This window comes from the organism of the source record quoted next, unplaced genomic scaffold (genome assembly GCF_019419815.1).
Source record: "Pyrus x bretschneideri cultivar Hongxiangsu unplaced genomic scaffold, Pyrus_bretschneideri_v1 Contig7, whole genome shotgun sequence".
Lineage (NCBI taxonomy): Eukaryota > Viridiplantae > Streptophyta > Magnoliopsida > Rosales > Rosaceae > Pyrus > Pyrus x bretschneideri.
The window spans coordinates 11,300,511-11,318,033 of record NW_025999809.1 but is presented as its reverse complement, the minus strand read 5'-3'; the positions used below and the strand labels follow the sequence as shown (position 1 = coordinate 11,318,033).

Genomic DNA, 17,523 nt, shown 5'->3' with positions numbered 1-17,523 from the left:
ATGGTGGAACCTCAACTTTCTTTAATTCCTCTTCATTTGAAAGTGTGAGGTCTTATGTTCAATTCTCGCTATAGATAAATTTGAACTAATTTTTTTATACCTAAATCATTGTGAAGTTGAGTTCATACACTTACTCTTTAGTGTAAATAAGATTTTATGTTTTTATAAGTATGTGTTAATTAGTGATTTACAATGCATGTGAAATACCTCTGCAAACCAAAATTCTAATATGCTTATGTGTATAGCATAATGAAAAAAATTAACTTATACCTCATCTTTTAATTAATTTCTCAATTCATGCTGACAAGAGAGTGGCTTTACGCTTGCCACGTTAGTAGTTTAACAATCAAATTGATGAATTTTCTAATAAATGTATAACATTAAAACGAAAAGCTCTATACAAAACATCAATATCAATACATAATTGTACCTATCATCTTTTTTTTTTTTTTTTCGGAAACACAGTGTCTCCCAATCTCTCATAATAAAATGTAATTACTCCACATAATTAAAAACTTGTACAATGCAATTTTTGTTTGTCCATCTGATACTGACCGTTCATTATTTAAATTAATATGTGTCGATATCATTGGATGAACAAATTATATCCGTGTAAACATAATCAACGGTACGTGAACCGTTTCACACATAAAGTTTTAAATATATTTTAAGGCTCAGATGGAGCCACACCAATTTAATGGAATTTTATAGTGATTGTGATGCATTCTATTCCTACTTTTGTCAGTTCAACTGAAGCACTTCAATTACTGTCCCTCAAAAATAAAAGAGGTGCATTTTTCTCGTCATTCTCAAGTGATAATGATATTTATTATTATTAAATGTGTTTAAATTTTAAGATTTATATCTATTCATTAAATATATCTTAAAATTTATACTCCGCATAACAATTTTTAACAAAAATATTCCCAAAATAAAAGTACCAACTAATCAAAAGGGCCCCACAACTTGCCGATCATGCTTTTAAGATATTTGTAACTTCACAACCACCAAAAGCTATCAACGTTCCTTGCTTGAATTCTCTCCCTCACCCTCCTCCTCCCCCCCGCAGTCCCACTCCTCCTCCAACGGTTACTTTCCCCTTCCTCCAATTTAATGTCCCTTTAACGTGTCTCTCTTTCTCTCTAACCCTCCATTTTCTCTCGTTTTATTTCCATTCCTATCTGATTTTCTATTGCTTATGTGCATGTTCTCTCACTAGAACTTTCACTCCAAACTGCTTAGAGAGAGAAAAAGCTTGAATCTTTGGCAATTTAGAGAAAACCCCAGATGGATCTCAGTTCGTTCTTGACGTCCTTGGGGACTTCCTTCCTCATATTTGTGGTTCTGATGTTTTTGTTCGCATGGCTTTCGAGAAAGCCTGGGAACACTGTGGTTTACTATCCGAATCGGATCTTGAGAGGGTTGGATCCGTGGGAGGGCGGGTCCATGACCCGGAACCCGTTTGCTTGGATCAAAGAGGCTCTGTATTCCACTGAGCAGGAAATTATTTCCATGTCAGGGGTCGACACTGCTGTGTACTTTGTGTTCTTGAGCACTGGTGTGTTTGTCTCTCTGCCATTTTAACCGTTTGACAGTTTTCGAATTTACTTTTTGTCTCCTTTACTTTTACCGTGATACTGTTTCTGGGTTTTGTTCTGTTTGCTCAAAAGTTTGAAATTGTTGCTGCTTTGTGGTTGTTTTTGTTGGATGGACTAATTTAGAAGTTTTCTCTCAGATTTCTAACTTTTTTACTGCTGTAAATTTGGATAGATGAAGTTTGTTTGATGAGATTGGTAAAGTTAATTTCTTTCTGGCTTTGAGATGTGAGATCTGGAACTCTTAGAATGGTTTCAACGTTTCGAACAATATTTGTATTACGGAAGAGTGTGTACCAGTTTTGCTTATACTCTAAAAACTATGGATTTGTGTAAAATGAAAGGGAATTTATGTCATTGGCACCTGACCACAGACCACAGTTGTTTTACAAGAAAGATGTTGCTTTGGAATTGATAATCTTCTACTTCGCTGATGATTTTCGATATCATACTTGCGTAGTTATGACTGAAGTAGTAAGTTGTATAACAATTTTGACCAATTATTAACAGTTTCAATCTGTCTGGAAGAATTTGAAACCTTGGTTGCATAATACATACTGAATTTTTTGAGTTTTAATGGACTTGTTTTTGTTCACAGAGAGAGAGAGAGAGAGAGAGAGAGAGAGAGAGAGAGTTGCTTTTTAAAGATTGAAAAGATATTACTTCCTGCGATTATATTGCTTCCATGTTTTGGAATAACAGCACGCAATGGTTGGCCTAATTTATAAAGCCAGAAATCTCAATGTTTTAACTTTCCTATTTGATGTGGCAGTGTTGGGTATATTGGTTTTATCTAGCATTGTTCTGCTACCAATTCTTCTGCCAGTTGCTGCCACCGAAGAAGCGCATAAGTTAACCAACGCAACCGTAAGCAATGGCACTTTTAGTGACCTTGACCAGTTATCCATGGGACATCTCAAGGTAAGCTATAAAACATTTTCATGAAATGTGTTGGTCTTTTTTTCTTTCCCCCTTGATTTATTGCAGCTGTGGTTTTTTGTATAATTCTCTCAATTGAATTGTATTCTGAGTGCTGATTGCATATATGTATGTCTTTCTGTATGTGCAGGAGAAGAGTCCTAGGTTGTGGGCATTTCTATTTGGTGTCTACTGGGTTTCTTTTGTCACATATGTCTTGTTGTGGAAGGCATATAAACATGCCTCCGACCTGAGAGCCAGTGCTTTAATGTCTCCTCAAGCGAAGCCTGAACAATTTGCCATTCTTGTCAGAGACATACCTGACGCCTCCGAAGGTCAAATTAGGAAGGAACAGGTCGATTCTTATTTTAAGACCATCTACCCTGATACATTTTACAGATCATTGGTTGTCACAGACAACAAAGAGGTATACTTGTTTTTCTCCCCTTTTCTCCTCATTTTGCGCCTTTGTTAACTGTCGTGTATATCTGGAATCATTGCTTAGGTAAAACGACTGTTTGATGGTGTGTTTCTCATTTGAGTAGTATTTCTCTTCCATTCATGTTAACGCTATTCTTATAGGTGAACAAAATTTGGGAAGAGTTAGAAGGTTGTAAGAAGAAGCTTGCGCGCGCTGAAGCAGTTTATGCAATATCGAAGGAAACTGGCAAATCAGAAGGAACAAGACCCACTAACAAAACTGGGTTCCTTGGTCTTTGTGGGGCAAAAGTAGACAGTATTGAGTACTACACTAAGAAGATTAATGAATTAACCCCGAAACTGGAGGCTGAACAGAAAGCCACTCTCAGAGAGAAGCAGCAAAATGCTGCTTTAGTTTTTTTCACCAGTAGGGTGACTGCAGCTGCTGCAGCTCAGACACTACATGCCCAACTTGTCGACACATGGACAGTCACAGAGGCTCCTGAACCTCGTCAACTACTTTGGCGTAATCTCAAAATCAAGTTTTTTCAGAGACAGGTGCGGCAATATGTTGTTTACATCATTGTGGCTCTGACCGTTGTATTTTTTATGGTTCCCATTGCTGCTATCTCTGCATTCACAACTCTGGAGAATCTGAAGAAGCTTCTTCCGTTTCTAAAGCCAATTTTGAAGCAAGAGGCGATTAGGACAGTGCTAGAGGCTTATCTACCTCAAATTGCACTCATACTCTTTCTAGCTTTCTTGCCAAAGTTCCTTCTGTTTTTGTCTAAGACTGAGGGAATCCCTTCCCTGAGCCATGCAGTAAGGGCCTCTTCCGGGAAATACTTCTACTTCACTATCTTCAATGTTTTTATTGGAGTTACCGTAGGTGGAACCTTATTCAGTACATTCAAGAGCATCGAGAAGGATCCCAACTCTCTTGTTGACTTACTCGCAACTAGCCTCCCCGCCAATGCAACTTACTTCCTCACCTTTGTGGCCCTGAAGTAAGTAACAGTTTGTCTTCTAGCTCTTATTTTCCATATCAGTAACCGAAACAAGATTGCAAATTACTTTACTATTTGTCCACACTATCTAAATTATGCCGTTATTAGTGAACTGGTTTTTACAATTGCTTTGATGACAGGTTTTTCGTTGGATATGGTCTTGAACTGTTCCGACTAGTTCCTCTGATCATTTTCCATATAAAGAGGAAGTATCTCTGTAAGACCGAAGCTGAGTTGAAAGCAGCTTGGTTTCCTAGTGATCTTGGATATGGGACTAGAGTACCTGGTGATATGCTCATCATTACAATTGTCCTCTGCTACTCTGTTATTGCTCCGCTGATTCTTCCATTTGGTGTGCTATACTTTGGCCTTGGATGGCTTGTCCTTCGAAATCAGGTATCCTCCGCCTTTTTCGAGCTTGCAAGTTTTTAGTCGAAAACCTCTACTGAAGTGATATACAACTTTAGCCTACTTGTTCCTAAGCAAGCACATGCTATCGAAAACTAAAGCTTTTGTTGTTTCATCGAGCAGGCACTCAAAGTTTACGTTCCATCGTATGAAAGCTATGGAAGGATGTGGCCACACATCCAAGTTCGACTCATTGCATCTCTTATACTGTACCAAGTTACCATGTTTGGTTACTTTGGGGTGAAGAAATTCTACTATGCACCGTTCTTACTTCCACTTCCTATCGTGTCCTTGCTTTACTGTTTCATCTGCAGCAAGAAATTCTACCATTTTTTCCAACACACTGCGCTTAAAGTTGCTGCACACGAACTCAAGGAGATTCCTAACATGGAGCAAGTTTACAGAGCTTTCATCCCCCCAAGCCTGAGCTCCGAGAAGCTCGACGATGATCAATTCGAAGACGCTCAATCTAACGTTTCGAGGACAGCATCGTTGGCGTAATGTATGATAGTGCTGTGTAGTTAGAAGTGATTTCGTTTGGATTTGGAGTGTCATTTGTTTATATAACGTGTGATTAGGAAGCACAAGCTTGATTGAGTTGGTTGGTTGTAGCATCTTGGATATATCATTCCTTGCAATGTTTGTGTGGTGATTTTTTTTGTGGTTGTAGCATCTTTGGATATGTTATTCCTTGCACAAAATAGTAATGACAAATGTGAGTGAATATTTTTGCTAAATACCAAAAATTTTACTGAAAATGGTGAAAATTAAGACACCGTTATTCTGAAACGTATTCACAAATACCTATAAAATGTGATGATATCGAACGGTTACATGTGAAAAGCACAAATATATTTCTGTCTGCCTAATGTTACTCTTTCTCTCCAATTTCTAAAATTCTCCTCCTTTACTCTCTTTCTTCCTTCTTCTCCTCTCTTCAACCCAAAATACACACAGTAACAATCACAAACAAAATGAAATTGGTACTCAACTTTCATGAAGTTGGGGAAAGAGATTATTAGAGCATCTCCAAAGGAGATGTCAAAATGTTCACATAAGCTGTAACAGTAAAAAAAGACCACATTAATGTTCTCAACCGAAATGTCAAATCTTGTGTGGCGATAACATGGATTGGCCGCAAGAGAGTTGCTGTCAAATTTGACAGCAGTTTCAAAATTAACTATTAATGCTTTTTATCGGTTTAATCATTATTGCAATTAATGTTGTTGTTGACCCGTTTCTCTTTTGTTCAATCGAGGTAAGTGAACGGTCCCCTCTTGTTAAAAAGAAAAGGTGAAAGGTCCGGATTTCATAATAATTATTAAAGGAAAAATTTGAAATAGGTCCAATTTTATAGCTTACATTTTGAAATAGGTCCAATTTTTAGTGACTTTTGACTTTTGAAATAAGTTCAATTTTTAGTGACTTTTGACTTTTGAAATAGGTTCAATTTTTAGTTACTTTGCACCTATTTCAAAAAACCCTTTTATTAAAGGTCTTTTATTAAGTTTTTATTAAATCATTTATTTTATAATATAATAAAATAATATTTAATTTGACATATTAAAACTTTAAAAGATGTTAAAATGCCACATAGGCTATCAAATTTAAAATTTATGTTCAAAATTTGACATCTCCTTTGGAGATACTCTTAGGTTATGTTGGCATAACAATCAATATCTAGAAATTTAATATCCTAGATATTTGTAAGTCTTAACGTTTGTTATTGCTAATTCATTTGTAAGTTGAACGCCCCAAGTTGTTTAAGATCACGGAGCCTGCAATAAGTGACACCAATATCAGGGAGCCTGCAATAAATTACACATGCTAAACAGATTATGTTTCGTATTTTTTTTGGTTAAAGAGTAACAATATTCATTTATTGGAAGAGAACAAGCACAAATGCAAATAGGAGATAGTGTGCATACAAGGGTGTCGATAAAAACATGCCCGGAGTTTCAACCTGGACTAGGAAAAAAGAGCGTCGCACACAAATAAATTATGTTTAGTTTTGAAACCAAATTACTGATGGTGGAATGATAATGTAAACCATATTTAACACATTGCATCTGAACACATATTTGGGTAATTGGTTTAATTCTTATTATTAACGTAGAAAATTAAATTGGATTTAATCAGTGCAATTCTCAAAATCCCACAAAATTCTCAATATCATAAAAACAGAAAGAAAAAAGAAACTAAAAGATGGGATCACATTTTCTCAGTTACCAAACAAAAACTTACGAACCACCCTTGATTGTTAAACAGATTTGCCTTTAGAATAGAAATGATGATGATGAGAATGTTTTTCAGCATATATAGCCTTACAGGATGAACATATCTGGCACTGAAATGTTTCAAATTGCACTTACGACTAACATCTCTGATCATATCCGATGGTACATAAAAGAAAAATAGTATTAAAAATGACATACGTTGCACAACCTATAAGTTGGATGACAGATCTAAAGAGGAGGAAAGTGCAGTTGATGGGCAATCCAACGAGAGAGTCCGCCCAAGCTATACAAATTTCTTAACAACACCAGCAATTACGTTTCCATAATCTTAATGACTTGTAAAGATGTATTGCAATTACTCTGTGAACTTTAGTATTGTATAATGTTTCAATCAGTTGAATGCAATTTTTAATTAATTTTACCATCACATTCCTTTGGGGGTGTGAGCAATCTCTATAAATCCTCTGTTACCATTTTTTTTTTCTTGAACAAACGATATTATTTATACTAAAGAAGTGGGGGAACGAGCTAAGCGTCACAATGAGTCTTAGGGGTTTTCCCACTTTCCCTGACGCAAGGTCGGGGTCGTTACGAATAGGACAAATATACACCAAGCCTTTGAAGGATGAGGTTCCAGTTCACCATTCCTATTATTTATAGGCTTCTGGTTTCCTCAGAAGTCCGCTCTTTTATCTTCGCAAAATTCACCTGAGTCTCTTACTCACCTTCGCGTCTAGGGCATGATGTCTTTATTTAAGATGAAAAAAAATGGGTCAATCGTCTTGTTATTCTCAATCAATTCTTCCGGGCCTCTCTACGGGATTGGAAGCAGTATTCATATCCAGATATTTACCATGATGTTTAGCTTCATAGTTATGTATCTTTCAATTGATCCTCTCTTTTGCTCAATCTTGCAGAAATATTACCTTAATCCTACATCCATTTCATATCTTTGAAACATATATGACACATTAGTTCACATCGAAGTAATTAACTTGAACCCATACAAAAATTATAGTGATTATATGACAATATTCCCTCAAATACAGAGGACCAATACAATCTTTTACACACTGAACCAACCTATTATCAAACAAAATTCATACTAACAAAAAAAAAAAAAAAAAGCCAACAACAACAACAACAAAACCAATATAATTATAAGAAGGGGTGAAAGCAATAAAACCCAAATGAAAATTGACATGCAATTGTTCTACGATTCACCTGATTTCAATAGAAATCGTTTAGGGGTGATCCGAGCCACGCCGTGCCCAGATTTGAAGAAAATTAGTCGGACAAACCGAAGCGAGTCGGGAGAAAAAGAAAGGAGAAAGAAAGGAAAAGCGAAGGGAAGCGAAGGGAACGGAAAGAAGCAGATGACTAAAGGGCATTTTAGTCATTTTATTGTACATATTGAAAAATAAAAATGAAAAGAAATAGTGAAGCAGGGATGAAACAGTCAAATCACTGTTGGTGAAAGTTTTTTTTTTTTTTTTTTGGTCACAGGATAAATTTTATTAAATTCTAATAGAAACGTTTACATCTTATACAATAATATTAAAAAGAAATTCAGGACCATAAGCATTCCACAGGAATGAACCACCATGTGAGGTAGCATAGGAAGCCACTGCATAGGCATGAAGGTTGCTACTCCGTTGAACATACATAAACTTCACTTCCCTAATATGAGATGCCAAATTCTGAATATAAAAAATGAAGCACTCCAAGTTTGCATCAATTAAGCATTCCCCATTTATCATGTTGATAAGAGATAGAGTTTAAAACTCTATCTCTGTCTCTACCATCTCATAATGCATGTCCCTACACATCACCAAAGCTGCACAAATTGCGGCCGCTTCTACCATAGCTACATCATGGAAAAACTCACCTCCCACCCCACCAGCCATCTGCAAAAGTCTCGCAAATCTCGCGCCACCCACCCATAGCCACCTAGCATTGATTTCCCATGCTATGCCCCATCACAGTTAATTTTCAAAGTCCCAAAACTAGGACGTTTCCAATGAACTTATTGCCCAGCAAAAACCGACGTTGAAGGTCTCCCGCATCGCTCATTCTCCCTTGTCTTTACCGGCTGGGCATCTCTAAACTCTTGAATATGGCTTTGTGATAAATTGATCGCATCCTTTGGAGTTCTATACGTACCTTCAAAAGCCAATGCATTTCGACATTTCCATATTCTCCGAAGGCCGAAAACAACTTCCTGTAGCAACTCGTCTCTTACCGCTTCATCCTTAAACCATGCTTCAATCTTCTTCCAACTTTCCAGAAAATCCATCCATTTGATGGCATCCACATCAATTTGTAAAGGCCAGCAATACCAAAAGACTTGGCTAAATTCCCACCCAAAGAACAGATGCTCATCCGTTTCCTCAAAGGAACCACACAAAACGCATGTCGTCTCCACTCGCATTCTACTTCGGGCTAGATTCCCAAACACGGTCAGAGACCATACTTCTACTTCCCATTCCCATACCCTTCCTACCTAATTCCCCATTTGCTTGAAGATCCATAGCCACTCCATAGGCACTTTTGACTGTGTACTCTCCGTTCCTAGAATAATGCCAAATTAGTTAATCATGACAACCATCTAAAATAATTGGTAAGTTTTGCTTCCTCCTCTTCAAAATAGTTAAGTACCAACTCCTTTTTCCACGATCCCGTAGAATGCTTAATTAAGTCTCCTACCATCAACGACATCTCCGCATGCCTAGACCGTATACAGAACGTACATAACCTTGGAATCCAAGGATCATGTACAATCCTGATACTCTACCCATCTCCAACCCTCCATCTTAGCCCTCGCTCCACAATATGGCGTCCCTGAAGTATACCTTTCCAACCCCATGAAGATATCCTCCCTTGTTTTGCCTCTATAAATGGTCTATCCAGGTAGTATTTTTCCTTGAGAACACGAGACATCAGTGAGGTGGGGTTCATCATTACCCTCCAGCCAATCTTAGCAACAAACGCAAGATTGAAACGTAAGAGATCCCGAAAACCCAAACCACCCACTTTCTTCATTCTCTTCATTTTGTCCCAAGAAATCCAATGCATGCCCATAGTTCGTTTATTACCACACCACCAGTAATTTGCAATCAGCCTCTTCATATCTTTACACAATTTGACCAGTAGTTTAAAACAAGACATCTCATAGTTTGGTAAGACCATAGCTACCGCCTTTATTAAAATCTCTTTCCCCGCCAAAGAAAGGAATTGTTCGGCCCATCCATTAATCCAACCATTTAGCACCTCTCTCACTTCCTCGAATACCGCAGTTTTGGAATGACCAAAGTCCGCAGATAACCCTAGGTACTTCCCAAAGTCATCCCTTCCCCTAATATTTGTACACCCCACAAACTTTTTCCTCCTTTTCTTCGCACAATGAGCATCGAAAAAAGCAAAATCTTCTCCCTGATTATAACTCGCCCAGAACCGTCCACTCATAACCTCCAACGCTTCACCTTCCGAAGCTTTACAAAAAATAACCGCATCATCGGCCAAAAAAAAAAAAAGAAAGTGAAATAGGCAATCCTCCCTCAGACACCCTAATGCTGTGGAGACCACCTATCTCCTCTCTACGTCGCAACAAAGCCTAAAGGCCTTTAGCACAAATTAAAAACAAAAAAGGGGACATAGGATTCCCTTGCCGCAACCCTTATTGCGGTTGTATGAATCATAAGGACGACCCATTAATCAAAATACTATAAGACACCGTAGATATACATTCTTCAATTCTTCGACACAAAAACTTAGAAAACCCCAATGTTCGCATCATGGCAAAGAGAAATGGCCATTCAACACGGTCATTCGCCTTAGCCATATCCAATTTCATTGCCATGAAAGACTCCTCACTGTTACTTTGTCGCTTGAGAGAATGTAATATCTCGTGCACCACTAATATGTTATCCAACCCCACCCCACCCCACCCACCCCCAAACACAAAAACAAAAAAACAAAAGCCGATTGATTCATACCAGTGATGTGGGGCATAACCTTTTTCAATCGATTTATTTTATACAATTTTAAAACCGCCAAGTCTTGCTTGTTTGCTTCCTTCAATGGACGATTTAAACTTTACAAAACATCCATATCAATACATAACTACAACATTCTCTCTTTTTTTTTTTTTTTTTTTTTTTTTTCCATTTAAAGGGATCACATGACTCCCAAGCTGCAGTCACACGTTTGCAGATTACTCATTTTTACCACATTTATATTTCCTGCAAGCATTTGTTCAGAAAAAAATAATAATAATAAAATTCTTGCAAGCAATATTACCATCTTTGGAAATACAGAGTTTCCCAATCTCTCATAATAAAAAGTAATTACTCCACATAATTAAAAACATGTACAATGTAGTTTTTTTTTTTGTTTATGATACCAACCATCCATTATTTAAGTTAATATGTGTCGATATCATTGCAGTCAGCAAATTATGTCATATAAACACTATCAATGACACGATAACGTTTTACACATGAAGCTTTTTATATGTCTAATTTTGTCCTTTCAAACACTCCAATTCCTTGTCCCCCAAAAACCAAAGTACAATCCAATCAAAAGGGCACACAACCTGCTAATCATGTTTTCATATTTATTTTTTAATTTTTATTCACTTCTTTTTATAAAAGCAAATTGACTTTTGTGACATCCCACATCGTTCAGGGGAATGATCCTTATATGTATATTTCTATCTTTACCTAGCATGAGGCCTTTTGGGAGCTCACTGGCTTCGGGTTCTGTGGGAACTCTGAAGTTAAGCGAGTAGCGCGTGAGAGCAATCCCATGATGGGTGACCCACTGGGAAGTTCTCGTGTGAGTTCCCAGAAACAAAATCGTGAGGCTGTGCTGGGGGCCCAAAGCAGACAATATTGTGCTACGGTGGAGTCGGGCCCGGGAAGTGGTCTCGCCTAGGTCGGGATGTGACAATTTGGTATCAGAGCCTAACCCTGACCGTGGTGTGCCGACGAGGACGTCGGGCCCCTAAGGGAGGTGGATTGTGACATCCCACATCGCTCAGGGGAGTGATCCTTATATGTATATTCTCATCTCTACCTAGCACGAGGTCTTTTGGGAGCTCATTAGCTTCGGGTTCCATGGGAACTCCGAAGTTAAGCGAGTAGCGCGTGAGAGCAATCCCATGATGGGTGACCCATTGGGAAGTTATCGTCTGAGTTCTCAGAAACAAAACCGTGAGGGTGTGCTAGGGGCCCAAAGCAGACAATATCGTGCTACGGTGGAGTCGGGCCCGGGAAGTGGTCCCGCCCGGGTTGGGATGTGACAATTTCGATTCTTGAATAATCTATATCACTTCTGCTTTTATTGTAGCAAATGATTTCTTTTTTACGTGGAAAAGGGCCCTATCAATAATTATGATTTTACGTATGGACAATTCCTTAATGTCTTGCTCATTCGCATGGTCTTTTATCACAAAAAAAAGGGCAATAATGTAATTTCACAATACCAAATTTTGTTGGTTTTTATTAAAACCTCACTTATAAGTGATTTTAGCATATATCTAATATAAAAAAAAATAAAAAAATAAAACAAAAAAACCAATCTTCCCACTCTCACTCCCACGTTCTCTCTCCCTCTCATTCATATTTTAAAAACAAAAATAAAAAATATTCACAGACGAAGGCATATGGTAGTTTTTATTATGGTAATACTAGGGAGATTATCAATTTAAATAATATTTTGTAATGATTAAATTACTATTTAAAGATTGATGAACATACTTATTTTTTATTAATGAAAAATCACATAATTTACAAATATGATCTAAAAAATTACTCTACTTAGCATTACTTTTTTCATTTCCACACAACTTCACAACTACCAAAAGCTATCAACCTTCCTTCCCTTAATTCTCTCCCTCCTCCTCCAATGGTTACCTTCACCTGAGTTTTATTTCATTTTTTCAAAGATGATTTATTGAGTAATTTATAATATAAACAGTTTTGATCAAAATTACAAAATTCTATGATTCGACCCTAAATAATTTTGCGTAATAGTTACCACTCATTGAGTAGACAATCATTTTTTTTTTTTTTGGTCAAATGAGTAGACAATCATTGTTCCAAATGCAATTTCCCTCTAACGTCTCTCTCTAACCCTCCATTTTCCCTCGTTTTATTTCCGTTCCTATCTGATTTTATATACCTACTTCTGTGCATGTTCTCTCAGTACAACTTTCACTCCAAACTGCTTAGAGAGAGAAAAAGCTAGAATCTTTGGCGATTTAGAGAAACCCCGGATGGATCTCTCTTCGTTCTTGACTTCCTTAGGGACTTCCTTCCTCATATTTGTGGTTCTGATGTTTTTGTTTGCATGGCTTTCGAGAAAGCCTGGGAACGCTGTAGTTTACTATCCGAATCGGATCTTGAGAGGGTTGGAACCGTGGGAGGGCGAGTCCAGGACCCGGAACCCGTTTGCTTGGATCAAAGAGGCTCTGTATTCCACTGAGCAGAAAGTTATTTCCATGTCAGGGGTCGACACTGCTGTGTACTTTGTGTTCTTGAGCACTGGTTTGTTTGTCTCCCTGCCATTTTAACTGTTTGACAGTGGAATTTCACATAAAAAAAGACAAAAACTGTTTCTGGGTTTTGTTCTGTTTGCGAAAAAGTTTGAAATTGCTGCTGCTTTGTGGTGGTTTTTGTTGGATGGACTAATTTAGAAGTTTACTCTCAGATTTCTAACTATTTTACAGCTGCAATTTTGGATAATTGAAGTTTGTTTGGTGAATTGGTAAAGTTATTTTCTTTTTGGTTAGTGACAGAGCTAAGATTTTATGTGATGAGAGCCCTCACATAAACGTTAAAAAGATAAAAAAAAAAAAATGGATAGTATTTACAATAGAGTAGAATACATGTTTGAAATTGTGAACTAATTAAAATTTTTGAGGCGCTAAATGTTTTTTTCATGTTAAAATTAATCTTCCAATACCAAGTCAAATAGTCAACGTGAAAAGTAGTTAATAAAAAGTTAAAGAGGACTAAGAGAAATAAACTTTCCAATATCAAGATAATGAAAATAGAATGGATTTGGAATTTACGAACAAAAAATGAGAAAAATGGATTGAGAATTTAGAGAACAAAAAATATATAAAATTTTATGAATTTGGTAAAAAATTAGAGAGAACATAGAGATTTATAAACCTTGATATTGTTGTGGCTGGAATTTTGAGGACAAAATACATGAGATTTCAAGAAAGAGGAGGAAAAACTGAAAGTTTATTATTCTTCAGTTGGACAATGTGAGAATATTTTTTTTTATAAAACTAGATTAGACTTTAGATTTTAATTTTAAGAGTTATTGATTTGTTTATAAAAAAAATGTTAAATATAGTTTTAAGATGAGTGCGGTTGGAATTGAAAAAAAAACAAAAAAAAAAAAATCTGTTGTTTTAAGATGTTACTTTGCAATTGATATTCTTCTATTTCGCCGACGATTTTGGATATCGTACTTGCTTAGATATGATCAATACGACTGAAGTAGTAAGTTGTATAACAATTTTGGCCAGTTAATAACAGTTTCAATCTGTCTGGAAGAATTTGAAACCTTGGTTACAACTGAATCTTTTGAATTTTAATGGACTTCCTTTTGTTTTGAGAGAGACAGAGAGAGAGAGAGCGAGAGGGTTGCTCTTGAAAGAATGAAAAGATCTTACTTCCTGTGATTATAATGCTTCCATGTTCCGGAATAACAGTATGCAATGCTTGGCTTAAAATGAACAGTACCGAGAATTTTTCGTTAAAGTTCTCAATTTATAAAGCCAGAAATCTAAAGGTTCTAACTTTCCTATTTGACGTGGCAGTGTTGGGTATATTGGTTTTATCTAGCATTGTTCTGCTACCAATTCTTCTGCCAGTTGCTGCCACCGAAGAAGTGACGAAGTTAACCAATATAACCGTAAGCAATGGCACTTATAGTGACCTTGACAAGTTATCCATGGGACATCTCAAGGTAAGATATAAAACATTTTTCTTGAAATGTGTTGGTTTTTTTTCCTTTTCCCATTGATTTATTGTATTGATTTCTTAGAATTATTCACTCAATTGAATTTTCTTCTGGGTGCTGATTGCATTTATGTATGTCTGTCTGTATGTGCAGGAGATGAGTTCTAGGTTGTGGGCATTTCTATTTGGTGTCTACTGGGTTTCTTTCGTCACATATTTCTTTCTGTGGAAGGCATGTAAACATGCCTCCGACCTGAGAGCCAGTGCTTTAATGTCTCCTCAAGCGAAGCCTGAACAATTTGCCGTTCTTGTCAGAGACATACCTAACGCCCCCGAAGGTCAAACTATAGGGGATCAGGTCGATTCTTATTTTAAGACCATCTACCCTGATACGTTTTACAGATCGTTGGTTGTCACAGACAACAAAGAGGTATGCTTGTTTTTCATAGGTTTCTCCTCCTTCTGTGCCTTTGTTGACTGTTACATATACCTGGAATCGTTGTTTAGGTAATACGGTTGTTTGATGGTGTGTTTCTCAGTTAGTAGTATTTCTCTTCCATTCATATTAACGCTATTCTTATAGGTGAACAAAATTTGGGAAGAGTTAGAAGGGTGTAAGAAAAAGCGTGCGCACGCTGAAGCAGTTTATGCACTATCGAAGAAAACTGGCAACTCAGAAGGAACAAAACCCACTAACAAAACTGGGTTCCTTGGTCTTTGTGGGGAAAAAGTAGACAGTATTGAGTACTACACTGAGAAGATTAATGAATTAACCACGAAACTCGAGGCTGAACAGGAAATCACTCTCAAAGATAAGCAGCAAAATGCCGCGCTTGTTTTTTTCACCAGTAGGGTGACTGCAGCTGCTGCAGCTCAGACTCTACATGCCCAACTTGTTGACACATGGACCGTCACAGATGCTCCTGAACCTCGTCAACTACTTTGGCGTAACCTCAAAATCAAGTTTTTTCAGAGACAGGTGCGGCAGTATGTTGTGTATATCATTGTGGCTCTGACCGTATTATTTTTTATGGTTCCGATTGCTTTTATCTCTGCATTCACAACTCTGGACAATCTGAAGAAACTTCTTCCGTTTCTAAAGCCAATTTTGAAGCAAGAGGCGATTAGGACAGTGCTAGAGGCTTATCTACCTCAAATTGCACTCTTACTCTTTCTAGCTTTCTTGCCAAAGTTCCTTCTGTTTTTGTCTAAGGCTGAGGGAATCCCTTCCCAGAGCCATGCAGTAAGGGCTACTTCCGGGAAATACTTCTACTTCATTATCTTCAATGTTTTTCTTGGAGTTACGGTGGGTGGAACCTTATTCAGTACATTGAAGACAATCGAGAAGGATCCTAACTCTCTTGTTGACTTACTCGCAACTAGCCTCCCCGCCAATTCAACTTACTTCCTCACCTTTGTGGCCCTGAAGTAAGTAACATTTTGCATCTTCTAGCTCTTGTTTTCCATGTCAGTAACCAAAACAAGCTTACAAAATACTTTACCGTTTGTCCACACTATCTAAATTATGCCTTTATTAGTGAACTGGTTTTCGCAATTGCGTGGATGACAGGTTTTTCGTTGGATATGGTCTTGAACTGTCCCGACTAGTTCCTCTGATCATTTTCCATATAAAGAGGAAGTATTTCTGTAAGTCCGAAGATGAGGTGAAAGCAGCTTGGCTTCCTCGTGGTCTTGGATATGGGACTAGAGTACCGAGTGATATGCTCATGATTACAATTGTCCTCTGCTACTCCGTTATTGCTCCGCTGATTCTTCCATTTGGTGTGCTTTACTTTGGCCTTGGATGGCTTGTCCTTCGAAATCAGGTATCCTCAGACTTTTCCGAGCTTGCAAGTTTCTAGTAAAAAAACTCTACCGAAGGGATATACAACTTAGCCTGCTTTTTTCCTAAGCAAGCATATGCTTTCGAAAACTAAAGCTTTTGTTGTTTCATCGAGCAGGCACTAAAAGTCTACATTCCATCGTATGAAAGCTATGGAAGGATGTGGCCGCACATCCAAGTTCGACTCATTGCATCTCTGATACTGTACCAAGTTACCATGTTTGGTTACTTTGGGGTGAAGAAATTCTACTATGCACCATTCTTACTTCCACTTCCTGTCGTGTCATTGCTTTTTAGTTTCATCTGCAGCAAGAAATTCTACCATTTTTTCCAACACACTGCGCTTGAAGTTGCTGCCCACGAACTCAAGGTGATTCCTAACATGGAGCAAGTTTACAGAGCTTTCATCCCACCAAGCCTGAGCTCCAAGAAGCTAGACGATGATCTATTCGAAGACGCTGCACCTGACAGAAACGTTGACCAAATTAGTGAAACTGTGGAGTTCCCATAACATGTGATTAGGGAGCACAAGCTTGATTGGGTTGGTTGGTTGTAGCACATCTTGAATATATTATTCCTTGCAATGTTTGTGTGGTGAAATATTTTGTGTTTAAGATGAATTAATTTATGTTTAAAATATTGGTTATTAGTAGAAATATCGATATGCAAATTTGTGGCAATATCGAAGGATATATCAATATCGATTTCAATATCAGTTGTTTTATAGTGAAATGGTGAAAATTTAAATGAAACTTTAGGAAATGTCATACATAGTTTAGACGAAATATAAAAGTTTATTTGATATTCAACTAATATGTTGGAAATATCGACAAAATCTGTCTACTTTAGCCAAAATTTAAGAGTTTTTCCGATATATAGTGAAGTTTACACTTCACCCCCATCATATATCTCTCTGATTCTTTTGAATATTTCCGTGGTATCGAAGAAACTTCAAACACTGCCTATTATTTACCACTTTGCAAACTATGCCCGTTGGCCCCCTTAATTTTTTTAATATCAATGTGGCCCATATTGACACGTGGTGCCTAGTTATTATCCATGTGGGTGCTAAATCATCAGTTAAAGGAGGTTCTGATAGAAAACTTAACGGATATA

At 37.3% G+C, this 17,523-nt stretch overlaps 2 protein-coding genes across 2 annotated transcripts; both read left to right on the top strand.

Annotated features, from left to right (window-relative positions):
• Nucleotides 1-1,267: 1,267 nt before the first annotated feature.
• On the top strand, nucleotides 1,268-5,085 carry LOC103966078 (CSC1-like protein ERD4). The gene is made up of 6 exons (XM_009379206.3): nucleotides 1,268-1,558; nucleotides 2,368-2,516; nucleotides 2,665-2,940; nucleotides 3,096-3,940; nucleotides 4,081-4,336; nucleotides 4,472-5,085. Exons 1-6 carry the CDS (start codon nucleotides 1,288-1,290, stop codon nucleotides 4,847-4,849), a joined length of 2,175 nt encoding a protein of 724 aa, XP_009377481.1. The 5' UTR covers nucleotides 1,268-1,287; the 3' UTR covers nucleotides 4,850-5,085.
• Nucleotides 5,086-12,683: 7,598 nt separating this feature from the next.
• Nucleotides 12,684-17,080, top strand: LOC103966076 (CSC1-like protein ERD4). The gene is made up of 6 exons (XM_009379204.3): nucleotides 12,684-13,133; nucleotides 14,423-14,571; nucleotides 14,719-14,994; nucleotides 15,148-15,992; nucleotides 16,135-16,390; nucleotides 16,526-17,080. Exons 1-6 carry the CDS (start codon nucleotides 12,863-12,865, stop codon nucleotides 16,916-16,918), a joined length of 2,190 nt encoding a protein of 729 aa, XP_009377479.2. The 5' UTR covers nucleotides 12,684-12,862; the 3' UTR covers nucleotides 16,919-17,080.
• The last annotated feature ends 443 nt before the right edge of the window (nucleotides 17,081-17,523 follow it).